Raw genomic sequence first — 17,397 nt, 5'->3', positions numbered from 1 at the left:
TTTGGGGGGTAATTTACACCAGGCACTGCAAGGTGCCAACAATTGCAATTGTGATTAAGATAAGGCTGCCTGTGTTTTATTAAGAAGTGAACTTTACTGACTAGTATCACCAGGGAACTGGATTACAGAATTCCCACAGTGAACTTACAATTCAAAGCCTGCCCTGTCTTCTTCACTTGGCTAGGGAGATTTGTTTCTCTTTGCAGGATATAAAAATATTCTGATTAAGTATCCCTTCTAAGCAAAAAGCTGGGGAGTATGTTGAGCTAAGATGCTTTATAATGTGACGGGGAAGGAATATGGCAAAGGAGAGGAAATGCTGGTAGAAAAAGGAATATATACACTTTCTCTTCTGCCCTCATAGCTCAATGCTGGCTGTACTAATTGACAGATGATTCTCATTTGCAGATTTAAAGAGCTGAAGCCGTTCATGACAATCAATAATGCATGTTACAACGCAACCACAAATAAGCACATCCAAATTTCTGCCTCACACTTAGGCCATGTCTGGATATGTGGAATGAATGTACTGTGACATGGCCAGACTGTTAATTTGGGTCATCTTAATGACTGGTGCAGACTGTCACACCATCTGATTAGCCATGGTGATCAGTGGATAGCGGCAGTGGCTGCAGTGAAATGAGCAGGCAGACCCTGCTGCAGTCGACTGGGGCTGAACACGCCGATGGTCTGAAAAAGGAAGGCGGACAGGAAAGGGAAAGGGGGCTCTGGAGGTAGTGTGCGCTAGAAGGGTGAGGGTGAGGAAACAGAGTGAGCCTCCAGATGTGTAGGCGAGTTTTTACAAAACCACTTTCGAGACAGGTGAGAAGGTAAATAAGGCAGTTTTCATCAGACAATTTGAAGCCAAATAACTACTTTTTGGCTCAACAATTGTGTATTTTAAGTAAAGTTAAAAACAAATCTGAATTGGTACGAAGGCCTACTTTCACTCTGCACTGCGGGCACGGCTTTTGGTTTACTGCTAAAATACACAAATGTAAATTCAACATGCACAGCGTCAATAAATGTACTATTAAGGAATTTCTCTGCTCAGGGCACTGGGCCACTGCTGTTGGTGGAAAAAGAGCACAGAGAATATGGATTTGGCCTTCACACACACTACAGTCTAGGTGTTAAGTCGGAAGGTACATATACACAGGAATGCTCTCCAGGATCCTAGTGAAGATACTGTTCAATTTTTGATTGGATAACTCCAATGATGGCATTCAGAAAGTCCATTTTAGTAGCAAGTTATTTTTCGTACTGAGCTGAATTTTCCTCCCTTAAATTTCCACCCTTTAGAAGACACAAAGGCTAAAAAATTGAATCTCTCTTCCACATAACAGCCCTTTAAAGATATTTAAAGACAACTATCATGTCATTTTTTAATTGTCCATCAGAGATGATATGGCCTTTAGTCTTCAATTCAATCAGTCAATATGCCTCTTAAAATGTGGCAGAGCTGGGTGTGCTATTTCAGTTGGAAAAGGAGAGAGGAACTACTTTCTCTGCCCTAGATACCACACTTCTATTAATATTTTGTTGGAAGCAGATGAGCAACAGATTTTTGAAGTAATATCTCTCCATGGACTTGTGTTAAGCTTTCTGATATCCCATAGGTGATCAGCTCTGACTGCTCATTGCAATCACCGAGGTGGTTTAAAAAAAATAAATGTTCCAGAACCGGCCAATAGCATCAGAACCACTGCATGCATTAACTAAAACCTTTAAATTAGTGGTTTTGAACCTTGGTTGCACATTAGAGTCGCCTTGGAAGCTTCTAAGGCCATCAGCCTGCACCCCAGACCAATGAAATCAGAACCTCTGGGGGTGGGACAAGGTTTGAGTACTTTTTAAAGCTCCTGAGATGATTCCAATGAGCAACGGAGGTTGAGAACCACCCTCTTCTGCTGGGCCACACATTTCCTCATTCTGTTCTTACGCAGTTGATTTTTAGACCTAAGTACAATAATTTGAATTCTTATTAAATTTCCCTTTCAATCCTTTCAACTCCTGTTGCTGCCGTTCATTATATTATCTAGCCCTCTTTGTTTTGTGCTGAGCTGAAAATTTGACAAACATCCAAATTAGTATTTTTCACTTTTTAACCAATGTCTCCTTATGTTACATATAAAAATCTCACTACCTGATTTCTGGTGTGCGCTTTGTGGGAGATACCTCTCTCTCCTCCCCCAGTTAGAAATTTCTAACATGAAGTGGAATTTTTACCTCCTGTATATCCCCACTGGAAGAGAGGATTTTGTTAAACTTTACTACTGCTGTCTAAATTATAGATACTTTTAATTTTTCAAATACACAATTATTTTATAATATTGAATGAGCTTTTTCAAAATAACACCCACAGTTATGACAAATACATCACACTAAGACGTTAATAGTAAGGCAAACTGTGTGTGTGTGTGTGTGTGTGTGTGAGGGGGGATATACTGGAACTCTTTTTGTAACTTTTCTGTAAAACTATTCTAAATAAAAAGTTTATTTAAAAAAACCCTCAAAATTCTGATGTGAACCTCTAGCCCCAACCTCACCCTCAAACCCAAACTGCATTTGAGAATTCGTGATATATATCCTTGTAAAATATAATGGGCAAGGTCTCTGGTACATTTCTAGGGCATTTTCCCCTGAGTTGACAACATTTATAGGTTAGCGCTGAAGTTAGGTAGAGCCAGCATCAATTTCCGGCTCTGCCACTATCTAGTTGTATGATTTGGGTTGGTTAACTAATCTTTCTGCACCTTGTTACCCAACAATTAAATGAAGATAATAATACTTGAGGATTAGATAAGCTATACTTGTGCTTACATATATATATATATATATATATATATATATATGAGCTAGTACTTGATGATCATTAAATAAGCTAATAAAAGCCTGATACATAGTAAAATAATAATTATGATTATCATAATGTCTCATCCTGAAATTAAGAATACAGTTAACACTATACCATCTAGCCCACATTTTCTGATCTAATCATGTTCATATCACAGCTGGCGTTGATGAATCAAGATACAAAGAACTCCTCTCCCCTCTCTGTTTGGACAATGAAAAAAGACTCCAAAAATTCTGGTATCAGATAGGTTTGAGGGGAAAAGCGTGAGTGTGGCCAGAAAACCCAAGTTAAAATCCTGCTTCTCTCCTTTACCTCCATGACCTTATTAGCCAAGTTATTTAGCACCCCGAGAATTTTCTCATCTGTAAAAATTACAAAATAAGAGTTCCCCCAGTCCCCCAGTATCTTAAAGAAGATCATATGAAAAAATAAAAGTCCATAAAATTGCTTGAAATATTGAAGTCATGAATATATTTAACATGAACTATGTCTAATGATAATACCAGCTTGGTTCGTAAATAATTGAAAATAAAGAAAACAACATAAACGTCATAGGGATGCCGCTGAGGTTAAACATCATCTTGGTGATAACAATAGACAACATTTACTGAACCCATACTTTTTAAGTTATTTAAATACATTTTTCAGGTAAATCTTGAAGTAAGAAGTAGTACTCAGTGAGATTATTTGCTATCCATTTATCAAAACTTCAATTTTGAGAATTTTCTCTTCTCACATTATCTTTTTTTCTTATATTCTCTCTGAATCAACTTTTCTTTTTCCTGTATTGGAAACCTGTAGTTCTAAGTCTTACCTCTACCCCAGGTTCTTCTGGGAAAACAAAAACATTCTTACTTTTCTTTTAGAGTTTCTCAAACTTTCATTCTATCAGCAACTTTTCCTATGGAAATTTAGGCCCCAAGTAACAGTTATCTGAACCCCATTGTATATACTATCTTATTCTAAATTTATATTTAATTGTAGAGACCTTTACTAAACACTGATATTCAATTTTAGTGAGGACCTGGTAAGCAGAATCTTTATAACAAGTTCCATATCTAAAACAATATAGTTGTGTTTTTCTTTATCTAAAAGAAAGGGGTAGAATGGTTGTAAAGAAAGGTGCTCAGGAGCACTGGAAAAAAGCATAAATCCATCACAGCCTCTTGCAACGGATGGTTGCTTTGAATTGCGTTAACAGGCTAGATATTTAAAAGCCCACTTGATGCTACACATTTTAAGTTTTGCTGATGTTGTGTGTATACTGATGTCAGAGTAAATCTGACACACGCGAGGCCTATAGGATTGGGCCACGAATGTCAATAATATGTGCACGATGATCACGTCACGATAAGCCTATGCCCCCTCGGGCTCTGCCTTCAAGGGTCACTCTAAACAAGAGAAATCATTTTTGTTTAGGAATAACATACTGGTTTCTACAGCATTCTAACTTTCTTTTCCAACTTCGCTTTATTATCGATGCGTGATGACATGCAAAATCTCTGTAAAAAAAACTCCTTTCCCTTTGTTTGCTCTACCAATATCAAAATTCTCCTTCCTGGTTTAAAAAAAAAATGCAGCATTCCTTTCATCCTTGTGAACTTTTTTCTTATAATAATAAAAATTCAAGATATCTTTCTTTAAAGAAATTGTACTTAGAATACATAGAACTCTTTCTTTAAGGAGATGAGATGCACATACACTCATCCCATGCAGTGCATTGTAAACATTTAATTCTGTAAATCTTGCCTTTCCTCATATAGTTCATACCCTTTTGATAGAGAGAAATACGATAGAGCTATGACTAGATGCAGAAGTTATCTTTTGTGAGTCTGATTCGTATAAAAATTTGCTTCAATCTGCATTGAAGATGCAATCTGATAGGCATTGCTTCAAACTGTCTATCTGGAGAAAGAAAAAAAGTGGACCCTATTACCTAGAAGATTCAATTCTCGTAATGAACAACACTGGCCTCTGCTGGTACCCGAGGTTGTGATGAACGGGGTCTACCTTCTAGATCGCTGAAGGTGCTTCCTGTACTCAGGTGGATCTCCAGGCACTTGGGATTGGTGATGGTCATTTGTTGATGATAAGTGAGCTGTAAATGTCTGAGGGCTCCTGGATGAAAATCTCTATTCTAGTGATGGACTTAAATGGACCCGGATTACGGCTCTGGAACCTGCCATTTCTTCAGCTTGAATAAATTTAAACTTGTCTGCTTTAACACCACAATTTTAAAATGGTCTTTTCTTTCAATAGTGAGAAGAGTAAAAAGAAAGTTGATGAATTTCAACTAAATTTTAAGAGTTTATAACTGTGTTCTGAATACAAACACATACTCCTTAAAGTTTATTTGCTTTACGTCCCTGTATACATTATCTGACTCATAAAATGCAATTGAAATTACTTGAATAAATGGGAAATGAAACCTTGATATTCATAGGAACCATAAATCTTCTACCCAGAAAATACTGTGTGTCTACGTGAAAACAACTACCCAGAACTTTATGCAAAGTTTGTGCATTTGGTCCCCAGTCATTCTGAAAAGAAAAATAATATTTGTATTTTAATAATGCTGGGATTATTTTCCTTCTCCAAGCAAATATAAAATTACTTTGATAATGCACTTTGTTCTACAGCGGAAACTAACACAACACTGTAAAGCAACTATACTCCAATAAAATAAATAAATAAAATTACTTTGATAACGTATGCTAAAAACGGCATGACTGAATAAGCTAGCCAACTGTCACTACAAGGCAAGCTTCCTGCTACTGCCTTTGATGGGTCTTATCCTAACCAGTGGAAACAATCTCCGGAACACTTGGGGCCATTCTTCTTAATGTCAGCTGGTGGTCAACACTGATCAAGACCTGTAGGGCCTTTGCTCCCAGAAGTTCCCATCAAAGAACCTGGAACATATTTAAAAGGGAAAAAATTGAGGCCAACACGGGCTAAGATACTTGCCTACATTGTCAAACGAGGGGAGCAACAGAGATATATAAAGACTTGCTCCTGCATTTGTCCAAAGGGCCCTGGAATAGTGTATAGTAAAAGAAACCACAGGATGAAACGTCAATACAGACAAAGCAGAGAATAACTCGTTGGATTGGAATTTAACTTTGGGAATTAAAATTCATTCACATAATGAGAGTGGTCTTATCAAAACCGGAAAAGGCGAATCCACTGTTATCAAAAGCTCACTGTTACAGGCACACAGGCCTACATAGAAAAAGAAAAGTAACTTAGTCACTTCTGACCTCAAACGTATTTGAAATAGTGACCATGCATATCTCATGAACCAGTGACTATTTTATAAAATATTGACATTTCACATGAAGTAATTTGTAGCTGTGGCTTTTTCTTTTCCCTCCCTCACTCCCTCCCTTTCTTCCCTTTTTTTTTTTTTTCTTCCCCAAGTGTGTTTAAATCATGAACTTCCAGTGGAAATCACTCTTACTACATTTTTGTGAATCATACACTGCAAACTGTATAATACATCTTAATCTCTGCCTGAAAATATAGACACCATTTGAGGGAAGAATAAGTGTGTTTTGCACACAAGTTGTCTGTCTGACATACTTTCTTTTTTAATCCCGAATACCTTTCTTGTTAAGATAGCCCAGCATCGTTTGGAAAGCATTAACACACCAACAGATGCTCAGAGTCTAGTGACTTAATACGCATAAACCTTTTTTTTTTCAAATAATTGCAAAGCTTTGGTTTAGCCTTTTGCATACCTTACATAGTTAATTACCTAGGCCTTAATGTTTACATGCAATGAGAGTATCTACAGCTATAAACTACATAATTTATAATTGATGTAAATGGGTGTTATTATGTCAATTAGGCAGCTGTGTCCTCCACCTCTCGGTAAACAGCTTTGAGTGATAAACTGACTTTGCAGAGAGGTACCTTCTTTTCTTCATAACAGATAAAAATAAATTACCAAGGTAGACCAGGCTGTCCAATTGTTCTCTGGTGAGGTGGATGGAAAATCCAGGCCCTTTCTTTTGACCTGTTGACTGCAGCAAATGGTCAATTTCGTCACGCAGCACTGCCATAGCTTCTGGGTGCCGTAGAAGGTAATACATCGTCCAGAACATAGTTGGAACAGTGTTTGACACAGAGGCCCAGAGCAAGCCTAAATGATGTGCTGGGAGAAAATAAGTGAAAAGGAAGATTAATAGCGTTTATTACACTGATTAGATTTGCAGTGTGCTAATTAAAAGATGTTAGGACACAGACCCAGCCAAGGATCAGTGCATGCTAATGAGGACCAATAGGCTTCTGAAGTCTAATTTTCTGCTTAATGAGAATAGTTTAAAATGTAATGTGTGTGTGGTGGGGGAGGGGAGGGGGGATGAGATAAGAGGAGTAAATGCAGCTTAGTTATACTCTTTCTCATTATCCCCGTTAAGTATCTTGCATTACCATCTCAGCAAAAAAAAAAAAAAAAAAAAAAAAATCAATTATCACAAAGGGTTGTTTCAGAGTAAAACATTTTATCATTAGCCAATTAGAAAGAGCATAAAAATTCTCAAGGTCACCATTTTGCCTTTTTATTTCAAAGGTCTACTGTAAATTATTTTATTTTAGACAAGTCATCATTCAGAAATTCCTTACCTCCTATTTCAGTGTCCTTGGGCGTATAGTATTTCTCCAGGATATCTTGCCTCATTTGAACAACTTCTGACCATCCTTGTAACTTGGCTAAGTTTTCTGTTGTCAATTGTTTTATAAGTTTCGTTCGAATAGACTTGATGTTTCCGAGAAGCTCAATGGGTATGCCTGATGCTAAATGTGTGAATTTGCCATCAAATTTAAAAAAATCATCTCTTAACTCGGTCATAAATGTTTTCCTATCACCAGCGAGAACATTTCCATGTATGGCTGTAAATGTCACCTCAAATATTACTGAGCTGCAGAATGTCAACAAATATTCTGTGTCCCAACTTGTGGTTTTTAAGAGTTGTGGTTCAAAAACTTGTTTTAGAGTCTGCATTGTGTTTTCCATCAGTGTGTCCAAATGCTTCCCTCGTAAAAGCTGATAGCTAGTATGAATCTTGTCGTTCAGGTCATGATATGTCATCATCTTTTTGACAGAAAATACTCTCATTAAGAATTTACTAGTAAACATTTGAAAGCTTAATTTTTGATTTTTTACCACTGACTGGTACTGGAAAGGGTCCAGGATAAACGTTATGTAATTTCCTAAAAGAAATAAATGAGAATATGAATTCATGTGGTAGTAAAACAAGATATCTGAAATTTGAGAATATCTTAATCAAAATTAGAAAGACCTTAATAACTCACATCTCAAAAGATGCAAAGTACAATAAAAATCTATTTGATTCAAAATTCCACTACATATTTCCTTTTAAAATGGAAGATGGTGGGAAAACGCTAGAAGCTTGAAGTTAAATGTTCTGAAATTCTTAACGACTTTCAAAAAGATAGTTTATTCTTCAAATTTTTATTTTAACAAACTACCAAGATATTTAAATTATCTTTTAAATAGTCTCAAAATTCATTACTTAAACACTTCTTATATTTTTCCCCAATAATACAATCAGAAAACAAACAAGCAACTCAAATTGGTAAGATGCTACTCCTTTACTGATCACTTACACTGCATAAAGAGCTTTTTCATACTTGGTGTTATCTTAGCTTTGATTGGATACAATAATTTTAACTCAAATAAATGAAGATGTGGTACGAAGCAGGTACTCACAAGTGAACATCTAATTCAACACTAACAACAAATCACAAATACCAAGGTTTTCATTTTATCGATGAGAAAATAGTAGCTCAGGGAGATTTAGTAACACGTCCAAACTCTCATATTGATTTGTGACCGAAAGAGGATTTCAAAACTAGAACCCATCCAATCACGCTTTCATCCATTCATTCATGCATGCATTCAACATTTATTGACATCCAGATACTTGGTTGGATCTCTTTCCTTTTGAGATAAAGATGTAAAGAACCATTGTACTGTTATGGACAGTAATAGAGCAGAGGTGGGAACACAATGTAAGGGCAACAGGAAGTGAAATATGCTTCGGTCTGCCTGGAGTTATCAACAAGGGTTCTTTGAGGAGGTGACATTTGGCATTTTCATATGTCAGTCCAGACTTAGGGTACTGGTTAAAAATACAGATTCCTTCCTGATTCTGATTCAGAAGGATTGAAGGTGGGACCTACAAGTCCCTCAAGTGATTTTATAAGAAGGCACATTGAGGAACAGAGTCATACTGTGGTCTATCTCTCCAAACTGGCACGGATCTTGGAGATTCCTAGTTGCAGCCTCTCCAGCATTTATCAGCTAAAGAAAGTCAGGAGAAGTTAAGAGCCAAGATCATGCCGCCATTTTTAGTGGCGGAGCCTAGACAAGAAGACAGTCCCCACGCACTGTTCTTTTCCTTACACGGTGCTGACTCCTTCTCACTGGAGGGCTGCTTTAAGACTCCTGCTAATTAGAGGTAATATGTAGGCAGTATTCAATGCTAGCATTAATAAGTCTTCCCTTTCCAAGAACACACATGAAATTTCGATGCTCCTACAACTTTAACACTTATTTGTCTTCTAGAAAACAGTAAATAATTAGACATGAAAGTTTGTCGAATCATCTATACTTAGCTCTTCACCTCATCATTCCTGTGTGTGTGTGTGTGTGTGTGTGTGTGTGCGTGCGTGAAGCTTTCTTAGATGAACAACTTCTCGCTTGTTATTTATGGTAACTCAAACAGCATCACAGAAATTAAATTCCATTTGGTACCAGATTTAGGATAAAGTTTTGAATAATTTTCAACCTAATCCTAGAAACAGGATAAATGTTTTTTTGTTTTACAATTTTAAAACAGAGTTTAAGTTTTTAGTGTACATGAATAGATGTGCTATAATTCTTTCTCTAAAAATAAATCGTATGACTTGAATTGTATCCACTCTATTTCCCCTTAATTTATTTAATAAGGTGGGCCAATCTAGGAGTGAGGGTAAAGCTAGAAGAGACTACTTACTCATTCTGGTCAGACCCTAAAGCTGTTATCTACAAAGTAAGCTGGATTTTCTTCCCCCCCCCCCCCGGAGAAGAAAGAAAAAGGAATCAATTGGATTTGGGCATATTTTATGACACCTGCTTTACCATGGCAGCTTAATTAAATAAAAGTGCCAGCATCTGCCTGACAAATAATTGAAAAAAGAGTGAATTCTCTTACTTTGCAAAAGATATAATTTTAGGCAAGGCTGTGCATTTTCACAGGTGGTGATTCATACTTTTCTCCTTTCACTAAACAAAAGGATTTTGCTTATAAATGTCTTTACAGAGTTATTTTAAATTAGTCAGTAAAATTCAGAGAATGTATAAAAGGCTCAGTCTGTAAAACATAATTTCTAGAGACTATTTTGAATTTTTTTCTTACCAATTTTCTATATTCATCAAAATCTAAGTGGAAAGTCAAAACCGTATTCAGCCACGGCAGCAGAAGCCCCTGGCTACTGGCCTACTGAAGGAGAGGCTTCATGTACTTTACAGTTTTGATCTAGAAGTCATCAAAACTACACATATATTCCCTCTCTCTCTCTTTCTCTATCTCACCTTGGGGGTAAGGATATGGGAAGAAACTATGAGGTTAATTTCAAATAAAAACAGTAAAAGCTAAATGGAGAAAACTGTGTCTGGGTAGCAACCAATTGTAATATTTTTATAATAAACAGTTTGTTGCATACAGGTTCTTTTAAAAAATCATTAGTGATGAGTTTAAAGCAATTTGTAGATAAAATTCTCACTCTTTTCAAGACTCTTTACACTCCGGGATCTGTATTTTCTTTTTCTCATTCTTATTTTGATGTTCTTCAACATCAAGGCATTATGCTTTACCGACTCTCTTATCTGAATAAGATGTGGATTGCTGAGTAAGACCTTTTGATCTTCTGGGTTTTACTTTTTGAGTGGGTTTGAAAGTACTAATAACACTGGAGATGCTAGCTGGCTTTCCAACTTTTAATCTTCAGTATAAACAATTTAAGCTAAGTTTTCCAAAATTAATATTAATTTAAACCATCTGTCCACCATCTGCTAACGTGAGATGCAAAACCAGAGTTTCTTTGTAATCTTTAATAAGACAGTTAGGAAAACACATATACATTCATAAAATGAATTTAAATTTCTTAACAAAGGAAATTTGAAAAGTTATTCTAAAGGCCATGGATTCTTGAGCAAAAATAACTTTTGTTCCAGTGTGGTTTTATGTAAATGAATGCCACGTGTCAACAGGCAAGTTGCCTAGTTCACAAAGATCACAAGATAGAAACAATATCCTTGGCTGTGTTTTCAGAAGGGAGAAGAAAGCTATCAGTAGCTGATGTGATACATTGATTTAAAGAATTTCAGAGTTTGCATTTGTCTAAAATATAAATGTCAAAACGAGGCTCACTTTTGCAAAAAAGTATACGTATATATAAAACCATCCTTTTGAGCAGTAAATTTGAAATGGGGTCAAAATTTTTAATGTATTCTTTACCAATAATTTCATTGTCTTCCTTTTTTAGGAGCTGGCTGGGCCTTAAGATATTAATCCCAGCATTCCTGAATAACCTGCATACGATCGTTTACTAACTCAACAGCCTTTTCACGTCCTTCAAAATTACTTCTTTTAGGAAGGTGAAGCTACGTGATGCCAAGTATGTCACTAAATGTTAAAAAAAAACACACATCATTCACTTTGATGTCTTATACACAAGAAGTTTGACATCTGGGTCATTATAACCTGAATTTTGATGCTTCCATTTCCGATATTTGGTGAAGAAACACATCCAAGAGAATTCAGAACAACTATTTGACTATTGGAAATAGAAATGCCCAGTCAAGAAATATGAGATAAATTGGAATTTTAAAGAAATTTTCCATAACTATAACCTTTTGATCTCCATGCTTAGCTGGCTCTTCAATAGACGTTTTTTAAATGTCAAGCTGAAAATATTCATTGGAAGAGTGGACTGTGAACCAACTTTTTATTTTATGAGGATGACCACGTTATCCTCCCCCTCTTATCAGTGAGATTTCGCTAGCTGTTGACAGTGATGTACAGTGGTGCTTTGCTGGGGTGACATCTAGGGAAAACGATTCCGCTGCACCACCACACAAAACCAATTAGAGAACTATTTTCTGCGACAGGTCACGAATTTACGTGGTTTCTCATGAAAAGATGTACCTTTTAATTTCTTTATTAAGATGACATCCATGTCCCTTGAGACTTTTGGGGATGACAATCATTTGCTCATCACGCAAGAAACATACACGCACTGAACTCACATCATGGGACAACGGTGGGAGACGCTGTTCCTCATTCACATTTTCCAAATGAGCTATTTTGCAAACTGATCATTAGAAACACATATATAATAAGGATTTTTGACAGGAATTTATTCAAACTCTAGGAAGAAGCTAAAGGGAAGTAGCAGCTCGTATTCAACTATGGCTGTCTACTGTTGAGTTTAAAAAGATAGCCATGGCCAAATTATTTAGACATGAGAAATTCAGCAAGCTTCTCAGTATCTAAGATGAAGATAACAAGTGAAACTGGTTTTCTGTTTGTTTTCTTTTTTCTTCTTTAACATCTTTATTGGAGTATAATTGCTTTACAGCGGTGTGTTAGTTTCTGCTTTATAACAAAGTGAATCAGCTATACATATACATATATCCCCATATCTCCTCCCTCTTGCGTCTCCCTCCCACCCTTCTTATCCCACCCCTCTAGGTGGTCACAAAGCACCGAGCTGATCTCCCTGTGCTATGAGGCTGCTTCCCACTAGCTATCTATTTTACGTTTGGTAGTATCTATAAGTCCATGCCACTCTCTCACTTCGTCCCAGCTTACACTTCCCCCTCCCCGTGTCCTCAAGTCCATTCTCTATGTCTGTGTCTTTACTCTTGTCCTGCCCCTAGGTTTTTCAGAACCTTTTTTTTTTAGATTCCATACATATGTGTTAGCATACGGTATTTGTTTTTCTCTTTCTGACTTACTTCACTCTGTATGACAGACTCTAGATCCATCCACCTTACTACAAATAACTCAATTTCGTTTCTTTTTATGGCTGAGTAATATTCCATTGTATATACGTGCCACATCTTCTTTATCCATTCATCTGTTGATGGACACTTAGGCTGCTTCCGTGTCCTGGCTATTGTAAATAGAGCTGCAATGAACATTTTGGTACATGACTCTTTTTCAATTATGGTTTTCTCAGGGTATATGCCCAGTAGTGGGATTGCTGGGTCATCCCATTCTTCTTTAGATTCTTTTCCCACATAGGTTATTACAGAATAATTAGTAGAGTTCCCTGTACTATACAGTAGGTCCTTGTTGATTATCTATTTTATATATAGTAGTGTATATATATATTAATCCCAAACTCCTAATTTATTTCCCCCCAAGAGTGACTTTTTTAAGTGAAGAATACAGTTTTGTATTATGAAGCCAAAAGCTCACTTAGAATAGAAGCCCCAGCTATGGCCTTTATTTGTATTATAGTAAGTATTTCATCAGCTCTAAGGTACTGGGAATTTCCTTATCAAATATTTATTGTGAATCAATCAGTGCTGAGCTCTGAACTAAATGTTGGCAGTAAAGAAGTTAGAAAATAATGAAGGGAAATAGACAAGTGAATTAGCAATACACTCACAATTTATTAAATTCCGTGACAGAAGTTATACTAGGAGTAATTGGAGCCTGGAGAAGAGGCATCAAACATTCCATGGGGAGGGAAATGGTCAGTGAAGGATTTTAGGAGGAAGTGATACGTGACGATGGCCTCAAAAGATGCATCCATGTCAGTCATCTTTCAAGGATGACTGAGAAATAGAAGAACAGCATTCTGGCAGAAAGAACCACAACAGAAAAAAGAGGCACAAAAAGGACATGGTATATGAGGAGGAAATTCCAACAATTTGGTGTATTAATGGTGCATTATAGTAGCAAGAGACGGGGCTGGAGAGGTAGGTGGAGCCTAGACCCTGGAGAGCCTCATGAGGATCAGCATATACACTACAATGTCTCTGTTTCTAAGACGCATGATTTTTTTTCCATTTCAATTCTTCTGAAATCAGAGAATACAATTAATTCCTGTTGCACATAATTACTGTTGGAAGAGACTTGCCGGTTGCCAGCCAAGGGAGTAAGATGCAATGAAACGAATACTACCTATTCATGTGAGAAACTGACCATGCTGACCATTTCATCCAGTTGGATCATTTTTTTCCTCCCAATGACACGGAAATGGTAGCACAAAAGTGAAGTTGCTCTGTGTACAAAAGGTTGCTCCGGATACTTGGCAACATAATTACAGTACGAAGAAATTATCTAAATTCTTTAGGAATAGAACATAAAATTCCAAGGACTGTTAGAGAAAGATAAAGGGGGTTGAGCAAAGAAAGAGGCACGTGTAACTATGACCCAGATAAGGAATGCTCAGCATCGGTGGAAGACCCAGGAGGTACAGTGTCAAGACAGTGAAGGAACAGAGTGTTTTGAGAAGGAATGAGGGATCAGCTTTGTCCACCAGATAGAGAGGTCCAGGCAGGTGATGGCCCATTAATGACCTCAGCAAGGCAGAAAGCTGGTTACAGCTAGGAGGTCTCTGGGAGCTAAACAACCGGGGGCAGCAAAGGTAGGCAACTCTCTTTAAAAATCTAGATGCAAAAGAGAAAAAACAGAAGTGAAAAGTTAACTAGAAGGAAAATACAGGAAAGATTAAGCATGGTTAGAAGCTTAGGGTAAGGACCCAAGAGAGAAAATAATGAAGATACATATATGGGAGGGAGAAATAATGTAATGCCAGCCCAGAGGAGGCAGTAAGGGTCATGGGGACAGGTAAATGGATTGTCTTGAACATTCTCTGAAACTGGAGCAGAGGTGGTAAGGATAACTGTGAAACATGTGATAGATACGTGAGGATCTGAGTGAGAGCATACCTGATGTCTTCAAGATGTCTTCAATTTTCTTGGGAAGGAGAGCGAACTGTGTTACAGAGCCCAGTAAGAGGTGGAGAGCTAGAACACAGCTTTCCTGCCCTCCACCTGCACAGCCAACCAGAAGTCAGAGGGAAAAGGCGTGCAGACGATCTACTGTGTAGAGATGAGCCTTCCGGGACAGGGCAGACACAAGTGGAGAACAGGAATGTCTAGCCCAGGTGATAAGCTGACGTGGAAGACTGTATGCAAACATGGCCACGATAAACTTCTCTCTTCTACATGGGCTCCTCTGCGTTGTGACTCTGCCACTCTGCCCAGGAAGAAGCGGAAATCTATTTTCCTAGCCTTGAATCTGGGTTGGCCCGTGACTTGCTTGTACTAAGAGAATGTGCTGGAAGTGAGGTTCTGTAACATGTGAGCCAAGGCCTCAGGAGGCCTTACAGATTTTCCTCTCACCCTCTTGAAATACTAGCTGCCACATAAGGACATCTTCTTGAGGATGAAACATCATGTGGAGAAGGAGGCCCAGCCAGGCATGTGATGAGGCCACCTTGGGCCATTTAAGCCCCAATCAGCCAGGTCACTCAAGCCACACAGGTGACCCGGGCTAGACCAGCTGTTGTTTTGAGGCATTACATTTGGGAGAGGTTTGTTAGGTGGCCAGAGATAGCTGCTACAGCTGGAGAGCATGGGCCTTCAAGGAGGATGAGCTGAGCACATTCCAGCTTCTCAGCGCCCAGTGATGTTGGGTTACATAGTGATCCTGCTGTGTGCTTCTTCCTTGTTTTGTAAACATTTTATTGAAGTTAGAACCATAACAGATATATTTGTTTTCACCAGCAGGATTATTACTTTATTTACATCTGTGCTAATGAAAGCTGTGGAACATTCCTAGACCCACACTGCTCTCTGTGCACTGAACCATAACAAATACTTTTAAATTAAAAATATATTCTAGATCCATGGCTGTTAGTGGCGCAGGGGGAGGGGAAGAGGAATGAATATGTGGAACACAGGGGATTTTTTAGACCAGTGAAACTATTTTGTGTGATACTGTAATGGAAGATACCTGACATGTTGCATTGGTTAAAACCCAAGGAACTGGACAACGCAAAGAGTGGGCTCTAGTGTAAACCACAGACTTTTTAAAAAAAATAAATTTATTTATTTTATTTATTTACTTTTGGCTGCGTTGGGTCTTTGCTGCTGCGAGCGGTCTTTCTCTAGTTGCGGCGAGCGGGGGCTGCTCTGTTGTGGTGCATGGGCTTCTCACTGCAGTGGCTTCTCTTGTTGCAGAGCATGGGCTCTAGGCACGCGGGCTTCAGTAGTTGTGGCATGTGGGCTCAGTAGTTGTGTCTCTTGGGCTCTAGAGCGCAGGCTCAGTAGTTGTGGTGCACGGGCTTAGTTGCTCTGTGGCATGTGGGATCTTCCCGGACCAGGGCTCGAACCCGTGTCCCCTGCATTGGCAGGAGGATTCTTAACCACTGCCCCACCAGGGAAGCCCCTAAACCACAGATATGTTTTTTTGTTTTTTTTTTTTTTTTTTTTTTTGCAGTACGTGGGCCTCTCACTGTTGTGGCCTCTCCTGTTGCGGAGCACAGGCTCCGGACGCGCAGGCTCAGCGGCCATGGCTCACGGGCCCAGCCGCTCCGCGGCATGTGGGATCTTCCCGGACCGGGGCACGAACCCGTGTCCCCTGCATCGGCAGGCGGACTCTCAATCACTGTGCCACCAGGGAAGCCAAAACCACAGACTTTTAATGTGTCCATACTGGCTCATCAGTTGCAACAAATGTGCCACACTAATATAAGATGTCCATAACAGGGGGAATTATGATCAGGGGAAAGAGGAGATATACGGGAACTGTCTGTACTGTCTGATCAGTTTTCCGTAAACCTAAAACTGCTCTACAAAATCAAGTCCATTAACGTATTCTAGCTTTTCAAGAAACAATTCTTAAAGGTAAGCTAAACCAAACCAAACGACAGGTGATACCAGGAGAGTGGGGTTCCCTAGGAACCCTCAAGAGAATTCTATAATTTGTTTTTTAATGTGAGGATTACTGTACTCAAAAACATAGTTTTCTTTTGTAGTAGCCTACAAATAAAACAATAATGTACAAATATTTCATATTTTGCCTAGAGAAAAATATAACAACATTAAAGAACAAGTGAGAAATTATGATACAAGTAAGGAACTTATTGAAGTGCCACTTACCCCCAAGGAAAAGAGTGAAAACATCACCATACTGCTTTTGAAGAGTAGTCATGAAACCTAGGGGATCTTTTTGTAATTTCAGGGCTTCTCCAAAGTAAGGAAGCCAGCCTTTTATCAATGGAGGTTCACCAGGTCTCCTATAGAAAAAAAAAAAAAAAGAGAGAGAGAAATTAAATCATTCTGATTTTAATACCTATGGGTCATTAATCCAGTCTAGACTGGATGAATTGTACAGTTTTTTTTCAGTTCTTTTATTCAATGATTCGTATATAATCATAGACATGTATTTATTGAGCCCCTCCAGTGTGTGTGTGGCTCTGGGGCAGACAGTTCAATTTACAATTTTTGG

The 17,397-nt window shown here is 38.1% G+C and overlaps 1 protein-coding gene across 2 annotated transcripts in view; it reads right to left on the bottom strand.

Annotated features, from left to right (window-relative positions):
• Positions 1–17,397, bottom strand: part of LOC114895550 (25-hydroxycholesterol 7-alpha-hydroxylase) — a 647,364-nt gene that overhangs the window by 10,913 nt on the left and 619,054 nt on the right. For both annotated transcript variants that reach the window (XM_029223055.1, XM_029223054.1), the window contains 3 exons: positions 17,049–17,185; positions 7,484–8,071; positions 6,807–7,013 (listed from right to left, as the gene is read on the bottom strand). In XM_029223055.1, the coding sequence (XP_029078888.1) occupies positions 6,807–7,013; positions 7,484–8,071; positions 17,049–17,185 (932 nt within the window). The remainder of the gene's footprint in view (positions 1–6,806; positions 7,014–7,483; positions 8,072–17,048; positions 17,186–17,397) is intronic.

Source organism: Monodon monoceros, unplaced genomic scaffold (assembly GCF_005190385.1).
Source record: "Monodon monoceros isolate NGI ecotype Baffin Bay Population unplaced genomic scaffold, NGI_Narwhal_1 Super_Scaffold_14, whole genome shotgun sequence".
Taxonomy (NCBI): Eukaryota; Metazoa; Chordata; class Mammalia; order Artiodactyla; family Monodontidae; genus Monodon; species Monodon monoceros.
The sequence above is the reverse complement of the archived record's forward strand: the minus strand, read 5'-3'. Positions and strand labels throughout refer to the sequence as shown.